This window comes from Triturus cristatus, chromosome 1_2 (assembly GCF_964204655.1).
Source record: "Triturus cristatus chromosome 1_2, aTriCri1.1, whole genome shotgun sequence".
In the NCBI taxonomy this organism is placed as follows: Eukaryota; Metazoa; Chordata; class Amphibia; order Caudata; family Salamandridae; genus Triturus; species Triturus cristatus.
The window spans coordinates 543,357,448-543,380,438 of NC_140580.1; the positions used below are offsets into that span (position 1 = coordinate 543,357,448).

At 42.6% G+C, this 22,991-nt stretch overlaps 1 protein-coding gene across 1 annotated transcript in view; it reads left to right on the top strand.

The window, feature by feature from the left end:
• MMS19 (MMS19 cytosolic iron-sulfur assembly component) overlaps positions 1-22,991 on the top strand; it is a 498,998-nt gene that overhangs the window by 178,263 nt on the left and 297,744 nt on the right. Inside the window, exons 6-8 of the mRNA XM_085606380.1 lie at positions 5,592-5,661; positions 21,238-21,366; positions 21,473-21,534. Coding sequence (XP_085462506.1) covers positions 5,592-5,661; positions 21,238-21,366; positions 21,473-21,534 — 261 coding nt within the window. The remainder of the gene's footprint in view (positions 1-5,591; positions 5,662-21,237; positions 21,367-21,472; positions 21,535-22,991) is intronic.

Genomic DNA, 22,991 nt, shown 5'->3' on the forward strand with positions numbered 1-22,991 from the left:
CCATTAACTAACATTGGGCACCGGATGCTGTAACACACCCCTTCACCCGTACACCCCTGAGCCTCCCGAGGTGACCTTTTGGTGTGGCTTTAGACCTTGCCCCATACTCACCGTAAATCCAGAAGACTGGTCCTGTAAGCCACCATGAAGTGCCTGAATGCAGTACATGTTTTTCCACCGATAGGATAACATTGGGTACCCAACACTGAAAAGCACCTCTGCACCCGTTCGCCTCCGTGCTGCCCGAGGTGACCTGTTGGTGCTGCCTTGGACCTTGCCCCTTACTTACCTTAAGTCCAGGAAATTGGTCCCATTAGTGGCTGTGAAGTACCTGTGTGCAGTGTATGCCTTTCCTCAATAGGATAACATTACCGCTTCAGAAACTGCACTGTTTATTTTTAAAACTTTGAAAATTAATTACTCGAAATGACTTAACTGATTTTGTTGATCTTGGTGCGTCCAGTTATATAAAAAGATAAGTTATTTTTATAAATTGATGTGGATGTCCTTATTGAGATGTGTGGATCATTTATTGACTGCGTGTGTATTGCAGATGTCTAGCACACCTCTCTGATAAGTCTAAGGCTGCTTGACCACACTACCCCCTAAGAGAACACCTTGGGATTGCTAGAGCAAGCTTCTGTCCACTAGGAATACCTGGACTCTGTGCACAGTATACCTCTTTTAGTATACTATATAAAGAGCCAGCTTCCTACACCTAGGAAAAGCGTTTTATCGGTTGCTAATAACTTTGGCACCATCTGATGAATCGCCACAAAACTTTCCAAAAAGGTGCTACTTTTTGTCTAGTTTGTGCATGGAATGTTTCTGGATGTTCCGTCAAGCGGGGATAGAGAGAAAAGGAGGGGACCCAAACGGAAAATATACTTTTTTGTTAGACAAGTCTACATCAAAAACTTCTGAACTGAATTACACCAATTTAGGCAGCAAGCAGGCCTTGGTGCACAGTTTGTGCTTTTGTGATTTGGTGTAAATCTGTAAAACAGTTTTTTTTTAAATCAAGGTTGATATATAGTTGTACATTTGGACAGTTGGGTCTGCGTGAGATTGAGAGACTCTTGCAGAAGCGCCAATTTAAAAACAGCGTGTTCTGATGGGCCCAGGGAGCTTTATTTCCCTTGGGCCTTCTCGCCTCCACGGGAGTCAGACTATGATTGGCTTGCAGCAACATGAGAACAATATTGCTGGCAGCCATTAGAGGGTTTAGAGATTTAGTCCCCTGTCAGGCAAAAAAGAAACTAATAATATAAGGGGGCAGGATGGGGATACCCTGACCCCCTATGCCCCATGGGGGACCCAGAGGTGACCCCCCTCCCCCCGGGCCAAAGAGAAAGAAAATCGGCAAAAAATGCCTCGATCCTGCGGGACTCCCACAGCATTGGGAAAAATGCAGCCCCCCCTCCCATACCCTTTAAAGGCCTCAGGGAATCCACTCCTGGGACCCAAATCCCTGTAATTTAGCCCCCCCCACCCCTTTTAACATGTATGTAAGGACCTGGACGATGGGCTTCCCGGAGCCGAAAGACGCTCAGGATGGGAACCCTCATCCCTTTTAACTTATATGTTCGGCCCTGGGGGATTGGGTCCCCTGGGCCTAAAGAGGCTCGGGGAGGGCAGCCACGTGACCCCCCTCCTCTTTAATAAAAAACAAAAAGGCCATGGGGTTTCGAAGGCCTTAAGAGGATCGGGGAGGGGTCCGTGCAGTCCCATCCCCTTTAATTTAAAAAAAAATGTCCTGGGGTATAAGGTCCCCGTGACCTTATAAGGCTCGGGTGGGGGCCAGACGGCCCTCCCTTCCCTTTAGTTTAAAAAGAAAAAAAGGCACCGTGGAATGGTGTCCCCAAGGCCTAAGAGTATCAGGATGAGGGAACCCCAACCCTTTTAACTTATATGTACGACCCTGGGGGATTGGGTCTCCATGGCCTAACGAGGCTTGGGGAGGGAGGCCATGCAGCCTCCCTCCCCCCTTTAATTAAAATAAGCAAAAAGCCATGCAGGAGGGGGTTCCCGTGGCCTAAAGAAACTTGGGAGGGGGACCGCGCGGCCAGCCTCTCCTTTAAAAAAAAACTTCAGCCCGTGTGGCCATCTCCTCGCCATTGGCCATGTGCGGCTGGTGTTGGATGTGTGTAATAATCCACATTTGTAAAGCGCGAACAATCACCCATAAGGGTCTCTAGGCGCTGGGGGCCGTCGGGAAGATTAAGCAAGCTATTGCCCAGAGTCACATGGTGCTGGGCTAATCTGCCACCGGCGCCGGGGATCGAACTGTGATCCCCAGATTACGGAGTCAGTCGGCCTGGCCGCGACGCCACACCTCTTCCCTTATGTGTATAGTAATAAAATAGTACTTTACGTTAAAAATATATGTGTGTTGTATGTGTATATATGTGTGTGTGTGTGTATGTATATATATATATATATATATATATCATAAAATGCACATCAGCACAGCGCTACCAAACCCATGAGAATATTTTGGAAAATCTTTCTCCATCTGATGACCACTCTTTAGAGGAACACCAACGTGCTCATCAGAAAGAACGCCCAGACTGTTTTTTTGAAATCTTAATTTCTGAACGTAAAATTAAGGGGTAGGTGACAAAGTTATAATCCTGGTAGTCTGATGGTGTCTTCCGAAAGCGTCAGAAAGAGCCCTGTGTTCATCATGTTAACCGTGTGGCAGGTGTGGTTGTTGTAAATAACCTGTTATATACTTGTTTAATCTCACCCTTGCCGGTTGTTGCTATTCCAGGAAGACGTATTAGAGGGTGCTAATCTTGTCTGGCTCTCTGATGCGGTGTTCTTTGCTTGCCCTCCTTGTTACTTGGAACAAGCCGTGTAATCTGACTTTTCTCTTACATAAAGTTCGGGTATTTAATTCCGCTGATGGCGGGTTATCTCGATGTGGAGTCTCAGAACTCATGCAGACTCACTTTCATTTTCCCCTACTATTAGAAAATGTGTATGTCGATCAAACACAGTCCGGTTAATGGTCGAGCAGGCCAATAAATAGGTTTGTGATGGTCAGAGCAGGTCGTTTTCAACAACTGAATGAGTTCACAATCGCAGAAAGTAAAACATTAGCGTCAGTGTGCTTGAAGTCGGATTTATTAAGTTTTGTATGCGCTAGTTTAGGTCCATGAGGTGCGAATATTGTCTCACCCCGGTCCTGGACTGATTTCCAAGCCATCCTATTAGTAGTTTTCATCCCAGCAGTGTCAAAACAAGAAGCTTGCCTGAGTAACAAACCACAAATACTCGTGATGGTGCTGCGTAGATCGCCCCCTCACACATCACTTCCTGCGTGTCTTATGTGCTATATGCCTTGCTACTCTTTTCTGTATTGTTTCCTGTAGGGCAATTGGTTAGAAATATTTGCATATTCATAACTTCCTAGGATTTTGTAAAGCGAGATGCAGGAAGCACAGCGTTGAAATGATAATCTGAGTGCATTCATGAGGCAAAGAGCAAGGAAAGTTGCACAGAGATAAAACATCGATGATAATGGAATGTAGTTGATAGCGATATAATGAAGGGTTGGTGATGTGATGTTTAGTGCCACGTGCAGCACAAGGAAAAAGACAGCTATGGGCGAATGCGTGCAGGTTCATATCAAGAAGATTCTTTTTTTGTTTAGAATCTTTATTTAAATGTTTTTAAACTGAAGGAAAATGAATGTATGCTGTATAGTGACCACATAACGGAAAGAGAAGGAAATAAAAATATTTCCTTCCCCCCGCCATTACAAACTCAAGATTTCAATTCTCTTCATATTCTGTTAGTATAAACTCATTGAGGTTAGCAACATATCTGTGTATTAATGTCTTTCGCAAACGCCCATGTTGGTACGCTGGCTCACCTGACTGGACCTTCTGATCTGGCATTCCCAGTTTGTTCATATACTCAAAAGAAACCCACATTTTCTAGATAGTTTTGATGCACATGACCACTCCCCTCCCCTCTTTTCATTAGCCCTGTTATTTGATAGTAACTTTAGTTTACGTACAAGTGTTTTTCTACATATACAGGCCACAGAGCCATAAAGACCTCTCTGGAATAGGAGGGTTGGTTTGCTTAGCTCCTGGTCCACAGCTAGGCGGCATTTCTTATGTGCACAGGTTCTGCCAGTAAGTCAAACTGTACCTTCTACATGCCCTTCATGTTCTCCATTTTGCTGCCTAGTTCAGTTTGCCTCTACCTGTCCGACAACTCCAGGAGGGCCAATCTGTCCTACCTGCTCGATTGTAGCTGGAGCGTTGTATCTAGCCTAAGGAATATTTATGGCCACAATGTCTTCAATTTGGGGTAATACAATATCATGCAATTGTACCTTTGTCCCCAGAGTTTCTGCAGCATTTTGGAGACTGCAAAACTATTACCCTATGGGATTTGATAGGGTACCAATATGTAAGACGCAAAATGTAATAGGAGGTTAGCTTTTGTTTGCATCGCAGGCACTCTCACTCCACAGGCAAGGACTTCGGCCCATTCTTAATATTCAAATTTTTAAAAAAAATCTTTTTATTCATTTGCTTTGCAGCGTTGGTGATTTCTCTCCTAAGCTAGTAAAGTTCAATAGGCCTAGGAAATTATACTTTTTAGCACCTTATCTCTTTATTAAATACAGATTTGAAGACATTGGCAAACATTATAGGGGATATACTACAGGGAGCAATTCCGGCAAACCATACATGCTGAACAGGTTGTGTTTATTGTGAGTAGAAACTCCTCAAATCACATACACATAATTCTTTATATAATGCATAAGATTAACAGATATGTTGGCACCCATTTGCTAATATCACGTGACATGAAAAAGGAATGTGATTGCTCGGAATAGCTCATCTTGATAGGAGCCCTGAAAGAGTTCCGTTTGCCAGTACTTTCAATAATTTACCCCAAAAACTGCAATGCCCACCCAAGAAGAGAACAGGTCACTTCATGGTTGATCAGATGAGAAGACGTAGGAACACTTGGCATGTTATTTTAGATATTCACTGAAGACAAATGAAATAAGGTTGGACATGGAATACAGTAAACTGTTAATATTTGCAAATTGATGAGGGACGTTCTCCATGGAAAGGGGCTAGATTTTGGTTTAACCTTTACTAATACCGATGTTGATCGAGGCATGCTATATAAATGTTAAAGCTAATGAATAAACATCTTTATTACACCCAACACAATATTTGGCAAAATGTTTTACAGTGGAAAAAGTGTAAGTAATACTGTAAAAATTACTACATCTGTTTACAGATATGATGGCAATTTTGTCTGTTACTCATTTCACTAACTGTGTGTCATACATATTGAATGCTATGCTTTAGCCAGGGCTACTTTCTGGTCTGACATCACATCACATCACTGAACAAGGAACAGAAAAACTTAACAATCATTTACACATGGTTATTTTTCAAAACAAATGGGTGTAGTTTGCGTACATTGCTAGTACACTGACAATTTTCATAAGTATGTTAATGTGTGGTAAATATTGTGTATGCCAAGGAACCTTGCAAATGTTTGAGTAGTATTATAGCATTCTAATAGAATCTTGTCCCGTTCTCTTCTAGTCGCTAATGCAGACGGACCGCCATACTGTGTACGTTATCATCACTAACTTCATGCAGTCCAGAGAAGAGGGTAAGAATTCTAGTCTACGAGCATTCACTGGGTAAGGTTCTCTACCATAGGCTGCATTGCCAGATCTTTGCAAGATGAATCTTAAAAAAACACAGTCCATAACATAAAAACTTTGGCATCTAATACAAGTGTCTGAGATACTTGTGTAGCATAATGTATGATTGTTCTGTGTTTACTGCAGTTTCTCAGACCCTGGGTGCAAGGAACACAGCTCTGCGTTTAACATTCTTTAGCTGAGACTCTGCCAAAATAGTTACACAGTCATCAACAAGAATCAAAAACATCAAGTCAAGAATATACATACCATAAATAAGTCCATATTGTTGGAGGAGATCTGCCTATGAGATGTGAGGAAGTATTGTAACTTACATCAAAGGGTAGGAAGGCACCATTTCTTTTCTACCTCCCTACATATAATCAATGTTATCCACAAATAGAGGAAAAGAAGGAAATGTGAATGTTGTGAAAGACCAGCAACAACACGTAGGAAAGATGCACGTTTTTTTACAAATTGACCTCACCCACTAAAAGTGACATTCTTCATCATAGGGCTGCCATAACATCCCTGTGTGGACCAACACCTGGAATAGAGCAAAGGGGTTGGGGGGACAATACAAACTAATACTATGGGATCCATGCAGCAGAGCAAAAAGACAGAGAATAAAACTATCTGAACGATGCCCTAAACTATATTTATTCATAGACTCCCTGGATTGTATTAAAATCACAAAAGGGGATGACCAAGAGGGTAATTAGTGCCTCTTCATTCCGTCCTCCGACTCATATGAACATGTTTCGGCCATTAGCTATCGCCCACACAGGGTCGTTCGGCCTTCCTCAGGACTGATGATCCCATTCACTTGATTATTCTTTAGAAAGCTAAATTTAGTTATGAAGATATATTCATTCAAGTTACAATAACCTTACTTGTCACTTTCTATGTACACACATGGATTACTAAGGTTCACTATGACTATATCTGAAACTGGAGTGCAAACGGGAGCATCTCCCTGTAATCATACTGTCTTTAAGGGAGGAAGGCCACTTAATAATGCCACTTGCTGCCACCGTGTAGGCCATGTGGGGAAGTGTATCTGTAGATTTGCGATATAAAGAGTGGAGTTAATAAGGAGTAAGTAATGGATATATGTATGTAGGTGGTGCCATCAAGTGAGAAATGTTGTAAGTGAGCATTGAAGAAGCCTCACCTGACTTCTGATATTTCGTTTCTTGCTGATGGGCTATGTAACTATTATGGTCCTAAGTTGGAAACATTGATGAATAATTTAAAGTTATTTATGACCCAAAAGCCTCTTTCAATGGATGGGATTACCAATGAAGACTGTGTAGGAACTTTTGAGATTCAATCTAATTGAAAACAACCACTAAAACAATAAGAGGACCAAATGAGCCAAGTGAAGTAAAATGATACAATTGCTAAGCTACAGCTAGAATGCTGCAGCGAGACAGATAATTTAGATTCCTAAACATCAATCAGTCTCGACAGGGGACTCCATACTGCAGTGGCTACCGGTGAAGGGCGATGCAAAATACTGGGACCGCCAACAATGTTCTAGAGATATATCTCCACTAGACAGCTTTGGTCCGCCAGCTACTATCTTGGAGATGTGCCTTAATTTAGGAAGCCTGGTAAGTAGGGCCTTTTCTGTGACTGCAGCAAAGCTGTGGAATGTCCTCACACAAGCTATCAGTGAGCTACAGGACACAATACTTTTCGGAAAGCATTGAAGAACTGGGTTTTTGCCCTTTAATTAACTGCTAGCACATTTTCCTAAACGCATATCAAATTTTTCTTTCTTTTTTTAAAGCTCTCCTCTCTTTTAGCGCCTTGATGCCTTTTGGTAGATATGCCCATTATAAATCTGTATAATTAAATTTTATTTTATGGGTATATATTTACGGGTGGAAATGGATATGATTTATGATGGACTCATTTTGGAAACCGTGGAATTCTGCTTCATGGATTTGCTTAGAATTGTAAATCCTTTTTAAACAGTATATGAAGGTAAGTCAAAATATAATGCACTTGTAAAAAATGAGACCGTATGTAATAAGTGTTTTAATGTTAGCGCACCCCAACTTTTGGTGCTGTTAAATGGTAAACACAAGGAGATGATGGACGGAGCGCTGAATCTTTTCAGACACTCACCCCCAGTCACAGATCTGAGTTGAATACATCATCATTCTTTAGCTCACTTTGCCACCTCAGTTCAGACCCAGCCATATGCAAATCAGTCTTAAACCTGTGCCTCATGGGTACATTCCATCCCGAACTGCCAAGCCAGGTCTTCCCTGAACCAGAAACAAGCATCCTGGGAACCGTTTCGGGCTAACAACTCTCATCAGCCAGGCTAACTTGATTCCAGTGGCAAAGTGAGCAAGGGACCCACGTGTGAGCATACCCTGCCAACCTAGGGCGAACAAAGCAAACACAAGGAGATGATGGACGGAGCGCTGAAACTTTTCAGACACTCACCCCCAGTCACAGATCTGGTTTGAATCTATCATCATTCTTGATCTCACTTTGGCACCTCAGTTCAGACCCAGCCATATGCAAATCAGTCTTGACCCTGTGCCTCATGGGAACAGTCCAGATCGAACTGCCAAGCCAGGTCTTCCCTGAACCGGAAACAAGCATGCTGGGACCGCTTTCGGGCTAACAGCCGTCATGAGCCAGGCTAGCTTGAATCCAGTGGCAAAGTGAGCAAGGGACCCACGTCTGAACTGAGGTGGTGAAGTGCGCTAAAGTTTGATGATGGATTCAACCCAGATCTGTGGTTTCAGCGCTCCGTCCATCATCTCCTTGTGTTTGCTTTGTTCGCCCTAGGTTGGCAGGGTATGCCCAGACGTGGGTGCCTTGCTCACTTTGCCACTGGATTCAAGCTAAATATTAATGTAATAATTTGTAATAGTAAATCAGTCGTGGGAGGACCACCATTTTCGTTATAGAAATTCTTCCCATCACCGACAGTGGCAACTTGATCCAGAAGGCAATGCTAGAGCTTAAGGCTCTAATCGCTCTATGTAGGTTACCGTCTAACATATCGGTGGGCGTCCGGTACACATGTTTACCCAGATATTTGAACGTATGCGGGCCACCTGTAATACCGTGGGCCCGAATAAGATACTCGTGGGCGAGGCCTGCTCATGAAAGAAAAAGGCATGTGATTTCGTTGGGTTAATGGCAAGGCCCGATATACGTTCGAATATGGCAAATATCTCAGACAAAGGAGCTAAATCCGACCGAAGGACCCTAATCTAAAGAATAATATCACCTGCGTAAGCAGAGAAGAGCACACAAAACCTGTTAAAGGGGCGGCCCTTCAGCAACCCGATCCCACAGACCGTGCTGACGACAGATGCATCACTAACAGGTTGGGGAGTACAACTCCAAAACCACACAATTCAAGGCATGTGGAGTCCCCAACAGAAACAGCTTCACATCAATCACCTAGAGCTCCTAGCGATCTTTCTGGCTCCCAAAGCGTTTCAAGTTCAGTTAGTACGCAAAACCATACTAATTCATACAGACAACATGACAGCCATGTACTACATTCAAAAACAGGGGAACACACTCCCACCAACTGTCCCAGCTAGCACAGGAAATCTGGAGATGGGCCATTCATCACAAAATCTATCTCCTGGCAGAACACCTCCCAGGAGTGGACAATCAGATGGCAGATCTGTTAAGTCGACAGACACAACGAATCCACAAATGGGATCTACATCCTCAAGCCCTCCTCCAATTCTTCCAAATGTGGGGCTTCCCCAACATAAACCTGTTCGCCACGCATCTAAATGCAAAATGCCCAAACTTCGCGTCCAGGTAACCACACCCATTGTCCAAAGGCAATGCACTATAGATGAATTGGTCAGGGATATTTGCTTACGCTTTTCGGCCTCTCCCACACATTCCATTAGTGGTTCAGAAACTCAAGCAAACGTCCCTGACGCTACTCCTGGTTGCTCCCACATGGGCACATCAACCATGGTTCACAACCTTATTGGAACTCTCAGTAGTTCCTCATCAAAAACTACGTCTTTCACCCAGTCTACTCACCCAGAGCCGTGGCGAAATAAGACACCCAGATCCCAGCCAGCTCAATCCAGCGATCTGGCACCTGAAGTCCTAGAGTTTGGCTATCTAAATCCACCGCCAGACTGTATGAACATCATCAAGGAAGTTAGGCGTCCTACCACAAGAGCCTGCTATGCAGACAAGTGGAAACGGTTAGCGATTTACTGTAACAACAATCACATCAACCCGCTTGATGCTTCGGTACAAAACATTATATGCTATTTGTTACATCTACAACGTTCCAACCTAGCATACACATCTATCCACTTACATCTTGCTGCAATAGCTGCATACCTCCAAAATAGGCAGCATCTGTCTCTTTTTCGAGTACCTGTCATTAAGGCATTTATGGAGGGACTCAAAAGAGTTATTCCACCGAGACGGCAACCTGCCCCAGTGTGGAATCTGAATATTGTTCTCACCAGACAAATGGGTCCATCTTTTGAACCATTGCACACATGTGAACTACAATTTCTTACATGGAAAGTGACTTCTAGTTGCTATCACATCACTCAGAAGAGTCAGTGAGATCCAAGCATTAACCACAGAAGAACCCTTTTTGCAAGTACACCAAAACAAAGTGGTTCTTCGAACTAACTCTAAATTCCTTCCTAAAGTCATTTCTGCTTTTCACATTAATCGATCGATTGAGTTACCTGTTTTCTTCCCTCAACCAGATTCAGTGGCAGAACGTGCTCTACACACACCAGATGTCAAACGAGCACTTCTGTATTACATTGAAAGGATAAAACCTTTCTGTAACACCAATCAACTTTTTGTAGCCCTTCCTCCACCACACAAGGGCAATGTCATATCAGAATCGGGTATTGCAAGGGGAATTGTTAAGTGTATTCAAATATGCTATGCAAAGGCTAAAATAACATTACCAGTTCCCCCTAGAGCACACTCTACACGTAAACCTGGGGTTCTATGCCATTCCTAGGCAATATACCCATAGATGACATATGCAAAGCTGCAACATGGTCTACTCTTCACACATTCACAAAACATTACTCAGTGGATGTGTTAGCAACACAACAAGCTAGAGTGGGTGTGGTCTTTCCCTCGTTGGGAGTTCCCTCACCCTCTAAACCCCTCCTTCGGGCAAGTACTATTCACACAAGTAAGTTGCTGGTTTGGCGTTCTTTTATTTCTTAGGGTTCATATGTTGACATCACATAGGTAGATAACTCCGCAGGGTCTCCTTGACGCTAGAGTCTCTCTGGCAGGTTCTGTCACTCGGGCCTCTTCTGGTTCCCCAGTATCTTCACAGATGCTCGTGGTTTTAGGCACGTAACGGGGGGGATAAAGGAAAGAAAAAGAAACCAGGATTTAGACTACAGCATAGTCTGGACACTGCTTTAAAGGAAAAGGGGGGGGGGGGGGGAGGGAGAAGGTAGTGCCGCCCATCACCAGGGCCCTGTCGTCCGTGTTTGGGTGCCTAAGGTGAAGGGATAGTAGGCGACTGTCCGTGGGTGCCCCTCATGCGTCCCCACAGCCCACTAAAGAATCCCGAATACCCGCTTGGCACTTGCCTGCTGCCACGACCCTCCCCCGGGGCCGTGGTGATGGGAGACCCAGTCTCCTTACTTCCTGGGAGAACAGCGGTCTCAGGGGCAGTGCTCCTCGAGCTGTCGTCGTCCTTCTCCTTCCCGCCGTTCGCTCTCCACTCTTCAACGCTCCGTCCCGGGTTTCCACTCTCCTCGCCGCTCGCGCTCCACTCTTCCTCCTGTTCGCCGTTCGCTCTCCACTCTTCTTCCTGGTCGCCGTTCGCTCTCCACTCTTCTTCCTCCTCGAGTCTCGACTCCTCCGCCTCTCGACTTCTCGTCCACTCCGGCCGGCCACTTATAGCGGAAACACCCGCCTCTTCCGGAGAGGCAACTAGTCCGCTGCCTGTACTTCTGGGATCGTGGAAGGCGGCCATGTTGGGTCGGTCGCCGCCGCCGTTGTTGTGATGGTCAGGGGGTCGCTCTCCATCACAGTGGGCCAGGCAGTTTAACGGATACTATTTCAGACTACTGCAACAGCTACAGGTTAACCACCACTTTGGGAGATAACTGCTGTATAGTCTCTGCAAAAGCATATGATCTACAGCTCATATGCCTCGAACGGAAAATGCTATTTACCAGTATGCATCTGTTCTCGGCATGTAGAGCTGTAGAATCATATGCGCCCCACCCGCCTCCCTGGTTACCTATACCTGTTGCAGTTATATCTTAATTAGATACATACATTCATGGACATCTCCTTCTGACTACTCTTAATGGCTACATTATCACCCTCTGCGATAAAACAATCTAACAATGAAGTCGATGCCAATGCGCACTATCACCTAAGGGAGGAGTCACCTACCTCGTGGCTGAAAAGACTTCTCCGAAGAAAAACAAAGTGCAAACATCTGGACCCAACACTAGATGGCGATGTATGCAAAAGCATATGATTCTACAGCTCTGCATGCCGAGAACAGATGCTTACTGGTAAGTAGCTAGCATATTCCTTATCTTTGTTTCATAGTGGTAAAGAAAATACAAGTGAAGTAGGAATATCTGGATCGTCAACATGGTTGATGGACGCTGATTGAACATTAGCAATGGCGATGTTTTTTTATTGACTCTATTAATAGGATACTCCAACAGTACTGCTTAACTATATATTTACCCAGATATTTAGACATACATCAGTGACTAAATAAGAATGATTCACATTTTCCAATTTATTGTCTTATCTGAAAAATTCAATTATCAATGTCAGTTAATTTATCTAAGGAGTTGAAAAATATACAGGTATTCAATATTATCTATTTTTGTAATTTGCATTCTCTTTGTGAAACTAAACCCTAAGCATATCAATCATACCACTACAATAACACTCATTCAACTGGTGAAACGGAAGTATAAAGTTTATTCGATCAATAGCATAATCATTTACATCAACAAGATCACAAACAGTGCAATAATTCATTACAGCATAAAAAGACAGAATTTACAATAAAATCAAATTTTGTGTCCCTTACATCAGTTCTAAAAATGTATAAAATTTTATAAATCATATAAAATTAAAAAAGGAGATTTCCAATTTTGCCTCAAATCTGATATATGACAATTCAAACTTTCTTAGCCCCAATGTTCCAGTAGCAAGCCTATGGCCGGCTTGCTTACATGATCAGTTATCTTTCACAGAGTATTCTTTTGCCATATTTTATCTCAGCCACCAAGCATGAAGCAAGTATCTAGAAATTGTAAATACGGGCCATCTTGTAGTGTTGGACCTAAATATGCGTAAGGCATCAGAGGGGCGCAATAAAGAAAGAAAAAAACAGCCATGAATTATCCAGGTTTTCCAAGGATTTACATAAATGGGACAAAAAAGACAGTGTACTAAAGTCTCTGGAGAAGAGTGACAGGACGGGCACAGGGATGTTACAGAGGCATTTGCCCAAGTACATTTCCTAAAATGTAGAGGGAGAACCCCATACCTAAATTGAATATAAAGTGCTCGTGCCTGCTGAGGTTCAACATCACCCATGAACAAACCAACCCTTGACATTCAAAAAGCTGGAAGTTAAAGTGCTGAGTGCATTAACATCAGTGCCTAGTGAATCAACATACTCCCAGTACCTTTTTTTCTAGCAGGGGTACCATTTTTTGTGATAAACTTTGCGTCCTCCCACATGAACCCCAACCCCCGTTTAATAAACCAATCCTTAACCTTATTGAACCAAACCAGGCGTCCTGAATGTTTTTGTAGTATTAGTAATTCTTCCAATGCATCCTTCAACAGGATCTGGGTACTACTGGTCCATAATCTTACCCAAAACAAAAGTACCTTAAGAATAGCAAAATAGTTAATGGGTTTAAGACCAAGATCAAGACGTAACGGCAATAGGGGCATGCATGTTCAATGGTAGGTTAATGATCGCCCTTAAAAATTTGTTCTCAACAAGCTCTAATTGCTTTAAGCTCTCCAGCCCCCACAGCTCGGCCCCGTATAAGGCTGCACCAAGACCTTTTGCCCGATGTAATTCCAAAATTGGAGAAGTGGGACGAAAAGCAGAACCCCTTACCCTCCCTGCTATTGCACAGTCGACGTGTTGAAGGGTTAAAACACTCTTTTCTATTTGGGGTGTCCAAACTAAACTGTCGCTGATTTGGACTCCCGAGTAATCAAATACCTTGACCTGTTCTAGGAATTGAGAGCCCAACATCAGTTTACCCTTGGTGGATTTATAGGGATTAAAGGTCATAAATTTCGTTTTGGAACAGTTTATTTCTATGCCCCTAGCTTTACATGCATTTGCAAATTTGTTAAGAACATTCTGGATACCCATTGGCGTTTTTGATATAAGCAGCGTGTTGTCTGCAAATAGCAAGGAGGGTACAGGGCTGCCTGGTAATTTCGGAGCGTCACCTCCACAATCAAACAATTCACCTATAAGCCCATTTATATACAGGGTAAACAGGGTTGGGGCAAGAACACAGCCCTGTCGTACTCCCTTTGAAACTAGATTGTCATTGGTTAGACTACCATCTGAGTTCCACCTGACTATGGCATAATTATCCTGGTGCAGGTGAACCGGGATTTCAAGTAGATCAATAGGGAGTCCTAAGTCTCGAAAGGCAGTCCAGAGGTTGGTATGGTCTATAGAATCGAATGCCGTTTTAAGATCGACAAACACAACATATAAGTAAACCCTACTAATTGTCACTTCTTTCCATATGAGCAGGAGAAATCTAAACACCTAGTCTAAAGTGCTCATGGAAGCCCTCAATCCTGCCTGTAGGTTGGATAATATGTTATTCTCCTCTATCCAGCTGTGTGCCTTCTTGTACAACTTTCTTCTGTTTTTAATATCTATCTGTATTCCTTTCTTAACCACCACAATTAGATAGTCTCCGGCTTGCCTACAAGCCTCATTATACCATGGAGCAGTGTTCCATTAGATCATTCTAGATTTACCCTGTTTATAAAAAAAGGTTCTTAGGTTAGATGTTAATTGCTGGAAACTAACCATAATACCCACATCAATAATGTTTAAATTACTCGTGACCAGAAAGATCTGGGCTACCTCAGCGTATATTTTTGGGAGGAGATTCCCATCGGCCAATATCTTGGGCCATTTTACTCTTCTATTATTATTATTATTATTAGTAACAACAGGGTCCACCATCTGTCGGGGTCGGCCATACAGAATTGAGAGACCGGATAACATCAATGAGAGAGCATTATGATCGCTATCCTCACGACTTAATACAATCATGTCATTAACATTTGGCCAAAGGTCAAGGTCTACCAAAATATAGTCAATCCTGCTTTTGGCATTCCCCCTCTTAAAAGTAAAGCGTGCTTCTGCGTCCGAACGTGAACGTGTCCGCCCATTACAGGCTCGTACTCCGTGGGCAAGAGTAAAAGACAGTACTTGTTGCCCTACCTTGGTTCATCTCTTGATATCTGGAATCTGGAGCTTATTGGCCCCTCTGGCTTGCTCTTCATCATTCACTATTTCCTGTACATAGTCAACTGGTTCAAATGTGTTAAAATCACCAGCGACTATGAGGTGGTATTCTTTCCTGGATGTATCAAGGAAGTTGGATAGTGAGGTATTGTATCAGAGGGCTTGTGGGGGCTACTAAACAGATTGTATATATTAAATAAACAGGCGCGGATCGTCCATTGGGGCGTAGCCCCCCCGCCCCGCGCACCCGCCCGCAGCTCCCTCGGTGTCTCTGAACTTAGTTTTCTTAAGTTCAGAGACGCCGAGGGTGGGGAGAACTAACTGACAATGCATGTCAGTCAGCATGACGTCGGACCGTGGGCGGTCCGGCGTCATTTTGACTGACATACATTGTCACAAGCCGGGGAAAGGCAGCACAAGTGCGCATGAGTGAGCATGGAGATTAATTTTTACTCCGTGCCCAGTCATGCGAACTTGTGTTTTTACTGCCTTGCGCATGCCCATTAGGAGCCCCTCGGTCTCCTAATGGGCAGGCGGCGGGCATAGCGTAAGCTGTGCCCTCAGCCAATCCTGGCGCTGCTGGCAGCGCCAGGATTGGCTGAGAGGGGTTGGCAGGCCCCTCCTCCAGTACCGTTAGTGAAGGCGCCCAGGGGATCAGAGGTCTGAGAGCGAGGTGGCGTGGACCCGTGGACCGTCTGTGAGGTAAGTTTAAAAAAAAAAAATATTTCATTCCCCCCCCAAATACCCCCCACCCCTCCCCCTCCCCATGAGCCGCGACTGCATACATTTGTGTCGACTTGTTCCTTGCTGGGTCTATCTCTGCATTCATTATTATAGAAGTATTTCCATTCCTTGCCCACGTCGTTTTGGGGACAGAGGGTTTGCGTCTGTTAAACAGTACACACGTCGCAAGGTTGTTCGTGATAAAATACCGATGGATTGCTTTGTTTCTTGGTCATAATCCCGTCCAAATGTGTCACGCTTCAGTAACCCTTCTCACCTTTCTGTCGTTATAAACATGTTTTGTCATTTCGTTTCTAAATGCTGGGAAAGTAGAAGATACCAAATATTCCGTGTTACCACCACAGATCCCTGAATTCCTCTTTAAGACATGAGAAACGCTTTAATGTGCAGACCCTCAGAGCCACTCGTTAAAATATATATTAATTTGTATTTATTTGCCTAGGCGTTTTGTTGCTATGCAACATATCATGTTGAGCAGCAGACACATTTGAATCGTATTTAGGCATCGGTGGAATTCGAGTATCCCTTGCTTTACAGCCACATACTGGCCAGGCTCCTGGGGGCGGTGTTTGGGTTCGGGCTCTTTACACATTCCAGTGCTGCTGATCTTCCAAAGAAGCCACTCGGTAGTATTTTAAGAGAGGTTAAATATTAAACCTGCGTCATTTCATGTCAGAAAGGAGCACCCCTTTCCTCACCACAGAGGAACGGAATTCGCCATGAAAGCGCTGCAGCTGCTCTGTGTACTCCTCGACCTCTCCCTGGGCGTCCACGCACTGGCGGTGACCACTTTCGTTGTTCTTTGCAGCGCCAAAACTGTACTGCATTTAGCATCTAAATAGCGCTTCATAACTTGTATTCTAAAAGTGCTGCTAACTTAATTTGGGGGCGCTGGTATAGTGCTAAGTGTAACGCTGAAAGTTTCCGGGCTCTTGTTGAGGATTATTACTCTCGAAACATGGAAACGCTGTTCAAATTACAAACCTAGGTAGTGTACATTCCCGTTCTCGAGAGGGTGCGTACTTCAGTCCACGTCGATCGGTTTCTATTCTTGCACGAATTACAAATACGTCAAGCATAATTATTGAAACATTTGCTTCTGCAGGCCAGGGGGCAGAGGAATGGGGATTAAATGGTCCGCGCGGATGGCATCACAGTCAAGCATTACAAATGTAATATTGTCCAACTTTTCCGCACACCTCTTTCAAATGTCACCAGCCGCCACTGTAAATAAATCTGAGACTAATGTTATCTGTTAATTATATCAGCTCTACACCAAGAATCTCCTCTGACCCTAGTACCAGTATCTTGATTTTACATGCCAAAGTAGTCTTAACCCAGATCAGTAATCCACCAGCTGGACGGCCAGCTGGTGAATGCCTGGCCTCAATACTGAATGTAGTAAACCCCAGTCTATATACCTGCTCAGTCAACCAGGTTTCCTGGAGCAAACCTATGTAGAATCCATCCACAAAATTACCCCATTCTGGGTCAATTAATTTTGACCTTATTCCCGCAATAATCAAGGATATGATTTCCAGGTGCTGATCATTAAATACACACTCCTGAAGCTGGCATCTCATTATAGGATTTTCTCTCTTTACATCTAGATTAAGTGCATGGTGACTTGACATGATAACTGGGCCACAGTGTGCAATTTCACTAGGGTTGTTAATGTTAGTAACTCCCTCAGGCTGGATAACGGGGGATACATCGCAGGCCATTGACAATTCAGCAGTTTTGGGTGTTTAGTCAGTCAGGAGTGTCCAAATCAGTAAGGGCATGATATCTATTTCTGGTCTACAGATGAAAAAGCTCCTGTCTCATCGTTAATTTCTGGGCATTGTGAACATTTTGTTGGATGATAGGGCCAGTGGGTTTGAGATGCCTATAAAAAAAGCAAGTGGCACAATATAAATCCCGTGACTAGGCCCCTGGTTAGATAAAATCTTTCCACTTCTAAGCAATTGCCCTGCAAGAATTGGGGACCTACAATTAATTACTATGCAGTCTCCAGTTGAAGACTTTTGAAGAGGACCAACCCAGCTTACACGTCTTACAAACAAAATGTCATGATAGTTTGCATTTGAAAAGTTTGTGTTTTGTGATAACCAATAGCAAACTTTATTTTTCAATTGGCTAAGGGTTTCTTTGGAATTACCCTGCAGTGGGGGGACACTAGTAAGAATTGCCACATATGGGCAACACTCAGGAGAAGGTGTAAAGTCACCTCCTTGGCCCGGTCATTCCTGTCAGTAAAATCATTCATTGGGGGGAAGTTTCGTTCCCAGTGAGTGAGGTACTACGTGCGCTAAACCCGGTAATACTGGAGGGCTGCCTTTCCCTAACCAGATGACTAGAGTGTGTTGGTTCCATAGGTTTTTGTGATACTGCCCCCAGGTCCCTTCTATTTGTTTCAGAGATAGGCACACTAGATAGTGAATTTAGATTCATACTATGGTTCCTCTCTCCAGTGTGCATTCCCCATGATAATGTGCCCCCCCTTCATGACTTCTTGATTTTGGCCCTTCCCCAGGCATTAGATTGGTAAGAGACTTTTGAATGATTCCCACACTTGTCTCAAGTTTGTCAAGCCTATCCAGTATAGACAAGAGATTATTTGATATTATTTTTTCAAAGCGAATCATTAGAGTCTCAATATCTTGCAGCAATAGACCTATAGGATTGGGGGATGACATATCCGAGTGTATTACAGTTGAAGCTACTTGCTTTGAATCACTATGCACCTCCAATATTAATTCCGGAGTCTTTTTCTTGGATCTAGTTCTTGGGACCGGTGGGGGCTTCAGATGTTTTGCCTCCTTTTTACTGGGGGACCACATGGCGGGGTGACCGATGATTGAGGCGGGGACCGCTCAGAGATAAATAATTCTAATATACTTTTATCGTGAGCGTGAATTCCCAGTTCAGTGTCACTTAATGGCCCATTCTGCACTTGCTCCAAGTTTGTGGCTGCAACGAGACCCCCACTCTAGGGATAGCCGGCGTTCAGCAACTAAGATTTCCTTGTCTATAGCCTTGCAGCCTGTGAGAGAAAGCAGTCAAGTGTAGAGTTCTGAAAGTACTTGTGAGTGCTCACTCCTTCCCCCAATTGCTTCTGTTTTGCATCTTTTAAAACACTAAAGAAAGAAGAAGAACAACACTGTGTAAAATCTTGATTAAATAAATTGGGATCCAGTAATCTTACTTAGGCAAAGGTCCAAGGGTCCAAAAGGTCCTAAGATGCTTAATAACAGTATTAGATGCAGGGGTGCCCAATACCCAGAGCCAAGAGAGTAGCCCCAGCCCAGCTTCTTCCGGGCTCCAACGGGCGTGGACGGGCCATCCCTTGACCCGGGCTTTGCCCGCGCAGCGGGATGCCTTGGTGAGCCTTATGCACCTCTGGGCGCGAAAAGGGGCGTCAGCGGTGTAGGAGGAGCCTGGAAATTGGAGTCCCTGCCTTGCCTCTACCCCCGGTGAAGAACAGCGCGTCCCGCGCAGTGGGAAGCCTCAGTGAGCCTTATACGCCTCTGGGAGCGCAAAGGGACGTCAGCGGTGCAGGGGGAGCCTGGGAATTGGAGTCCCTGCCTCAGCTTTACCCCTGGTGAAGAACAGCGCGTAACTAGAATGGAGTAATTATGTCTGTTTATTTAAACAGATAGATTAGAACTAGGCACACCACTTAATTCAGTTGATGGTGGGCCCTTTTTAAATATGGTTAAGTGATAATCCGAAACCTGCATTCACTTTAGAATGGGTAAAACCTAACAAAAAGAGACAAGGGGACCTTAGAATAGTAAAGAATGACTTGCATTTGTAGAAAATAACATAAATATTTCATAATTTTTCAGAAACATTGTAAGAGCCACTCATTACATAATGGGGAAGTTACTAGATAGAGAATTGATTGTGAATTCTGATGAAAGCTACGATTGACAAGTCAAAACTTGCAAGGTCACTGACCTAGACAGGAAGTGGCAACTTAGAAGAGTTCATGGGAATATTAACCATAGGGCATCAAATATAGTGAATACATTATATTGTCAAGTTTGGTCCTATTCTCCCTTCAGCAGTTAAATGATTGAGTGTGATAGTACTGGTATAAAATAAGGATATTTAGGTTGAAGTCTCACAAAGATAAATATACTTTAGCTGTGGAACTTGAATTAGAAAAATAGAAAGCCTTGTACATGTCAAGATTTTGTACCCAATGTGAACAGTTAACAGAAATTTGTAATTGAACTTTTCACATAACAGAATACATTGAAAATAATATAAAAATGCAAGTGAGTCTGTGATGTATGTCTACACAATTGAGTCAGTTTATAGAGAGTATTGTGGGAGTATTCTATTATTAAATTCACTGATGGTTTTGAAATTTTCTAGGTTTCTACTGCATGTTATGAACACTTTGTTGCAGACTAGAATAAAGTATAAAGAAAAACATAACCCTTGGCTCTGTTTCTAACATACAACTTTTATTTCAACTCCAGAGATAGTTTGTAGTGAGTAGTCCTAAGTTGGGTTTGTAAGGAGGGCTGGAAAACATTTGTTCCTCTTGAATAATGGCACATTTCATCAATGAAATATTGCTGTAGAAAAACAAAAATGGAGTATTAAAAAAGAATGTTCTCAATAGTAATCAATAAAACTTTATTCAGAGGAATCCACCAAACCATGAAATATGAAAAAAACTAATTTGCAGATTATTTATCTTTAACACAGAATAGCACACAGCTGAGCTTAATCGACTCCAAAAATAAAATGAAAAAAAAAAACATTTTGTAGTGCTTATAGTTATAATTAAAGTGATTTCAAGCATTATGTACTGACACATTTATTCCAGGAAATATAGAAACCTGGACCAGAAAAGATATAAAGTTCTTAACATGACAAACTTATTCAAGTAACCTTACTATTGATAAATCATTTGTGTGTTTCACTCCCAACCAGGGCTCATAGAGCAAGCACCACTGCAGAATTAATTGATTTAGTCTTAACCAACTATGAAGCTTCAGGTTATTCAAATGCCTCATACATTTTTATTGAAAAAATGTTATTTTACACAGTTTAATGGACTTTTTAAAAGTCAGCCAGTCACAAAGACCTTTAATACATTGTCTTTCATCTGAGGCCCTTAATTACTACTGGCAGCAACTCTTGTGTAGTAGCAAAAAAAATAATTAAAGATTTAAAGAATATTCTCAGTTTTGTGGTTTGTGTGATTAATTGTTCAGGCGGTCATTTATTCATCAGATGTCCTCTTTTCTTCTCTGCTTAGAACTAAAGAGCCTGGGCGTTGACTTCACTTTTGGGTTTATTCAGGTCATGGATGGTGAGAAAGATCCACGCAACCTACTAGTGGCCTTCCAGATTGTCCGAGACCTGGTTGTAAAGAACTATGAGCTTGGTAGAACTTTTACTCCAGATTTATGAGTACAATTCTGTTTTGTATGTCAAATTCGGTTTGCTTCTATTGTAATTTCACCTAAGATTCCATCCTTTTGTGTTTGCAGGGCCCTTTGTTGAAGAGCTATTTGAAGTCACTTCTTGCTACTTTCCAATAGATTTTTCTCCCGTAAGTAGCATTTCCACTTGCTTGACCAACTCTCCATTTCCCAAACTCACTTGGAAATTTAAAAGTGTATTTTCCAAAAGCATGTATTAATCTTATAGCTTTTCTTGTGTAGAATATTTGAGCAGTTTTGTGCCTGGAAGTATTTGCATGATTAAATAGTGATTCTGTATTACAGGTAGACGATTTTAATTTGGGTGCGCTCATAGGGAAGGTTGATGTTAATTACTTTGATTACATAGTCACTCAGATGTGGTGGGCCGATTTTACTCATTGTGATCATTGAAATTTCTTCTTGGAAAACCTCTTAGATTGGCTAACAGATAGACACATTTGTTTTGATCAAAGAACTTTAAATGCAGTCTTTAATAAGAAATGTTTTAATTAATAATTTGGAACTTATTGAAGAAAAGAGAGTAACCACAACATTTGCAGTGTTGGACAGGTAACATGTTTGTGACCAAGTAAAAAAAAAAAAAAATTCTTTGGTAACCAGATGATTTTCCCTCCATTTGAGTGTGGTGGTCAAGTTTGAGATGCATACTGAAAATGTTGGGAAATTTGCACATAAAGATATCTACAATTTAATAAAGTTTAAAAATGGTAGATGGAAACAGACACTGTAGTTTGAAAAAGAGAATATTAATTTGGTACTGCATGTGGTTGTGGGAAGGGGGAATGCTTAACTAATGTTGTAAGGCAAGAAAGGGGTTAGGCAAATGCAAGAATGAAAAATAGTTCTTAATTAAAACCAAGTGACCTGATGATCTTCTGTCAGTAAGAATGTCTTTCCGTCTTTACCAATGCTCTCGATTATGTGAGCAAGATTTGAAGAAAAGGCTTAAATCGGAACCATTTCAACAAGCAAAGTCTACATGTAGTTAGCATTTTTTTTTTGTTACTTAAGATTGTGTTTTCATCTTGCGTTCTAAAGCAATTTAAAATATGTGGAACTCTCTACTTAACTGCTTGCAAGGCTACAATGCACTCGGAGTGCGGCTTTTCTTTGTACATTTGGGCTCAGTAGAACATGGAAAGTTTCTGATCAGTTATTATAATTGTATTGGCTCCCGATTAAGAGCTGTTGCTTGTTTAAAGCACTGATTCTTTGTCCTAAAAGCATCCATGGTTTTACAGTCCGCATCGTTACTTGCAAGGTGTGCTTAAGCTCTACCTTCCTGCAAGGTTTTAAAGATTTTAATTTGCAAATATGTTAATTGTTTTCTGTGGTGTGCCGGGGTGCAGTGCTTACTTCTTTTGCAGTGCTAGGGCTTTGTAATTGCTACTGACTGATCTCAAAACCATCCCTGATTTATCCCTTGTTTAGGAAACGTTTCAAAATGTATCTGTTCATATACTAACCCACTATGTTCTGTGAACAAAACCTTTGTTTTTCTTTTGATACTTTCTCCTGGAAATTTTACTGCCTCACCATCTTTTCCCATTGTCTTTGACTTCGG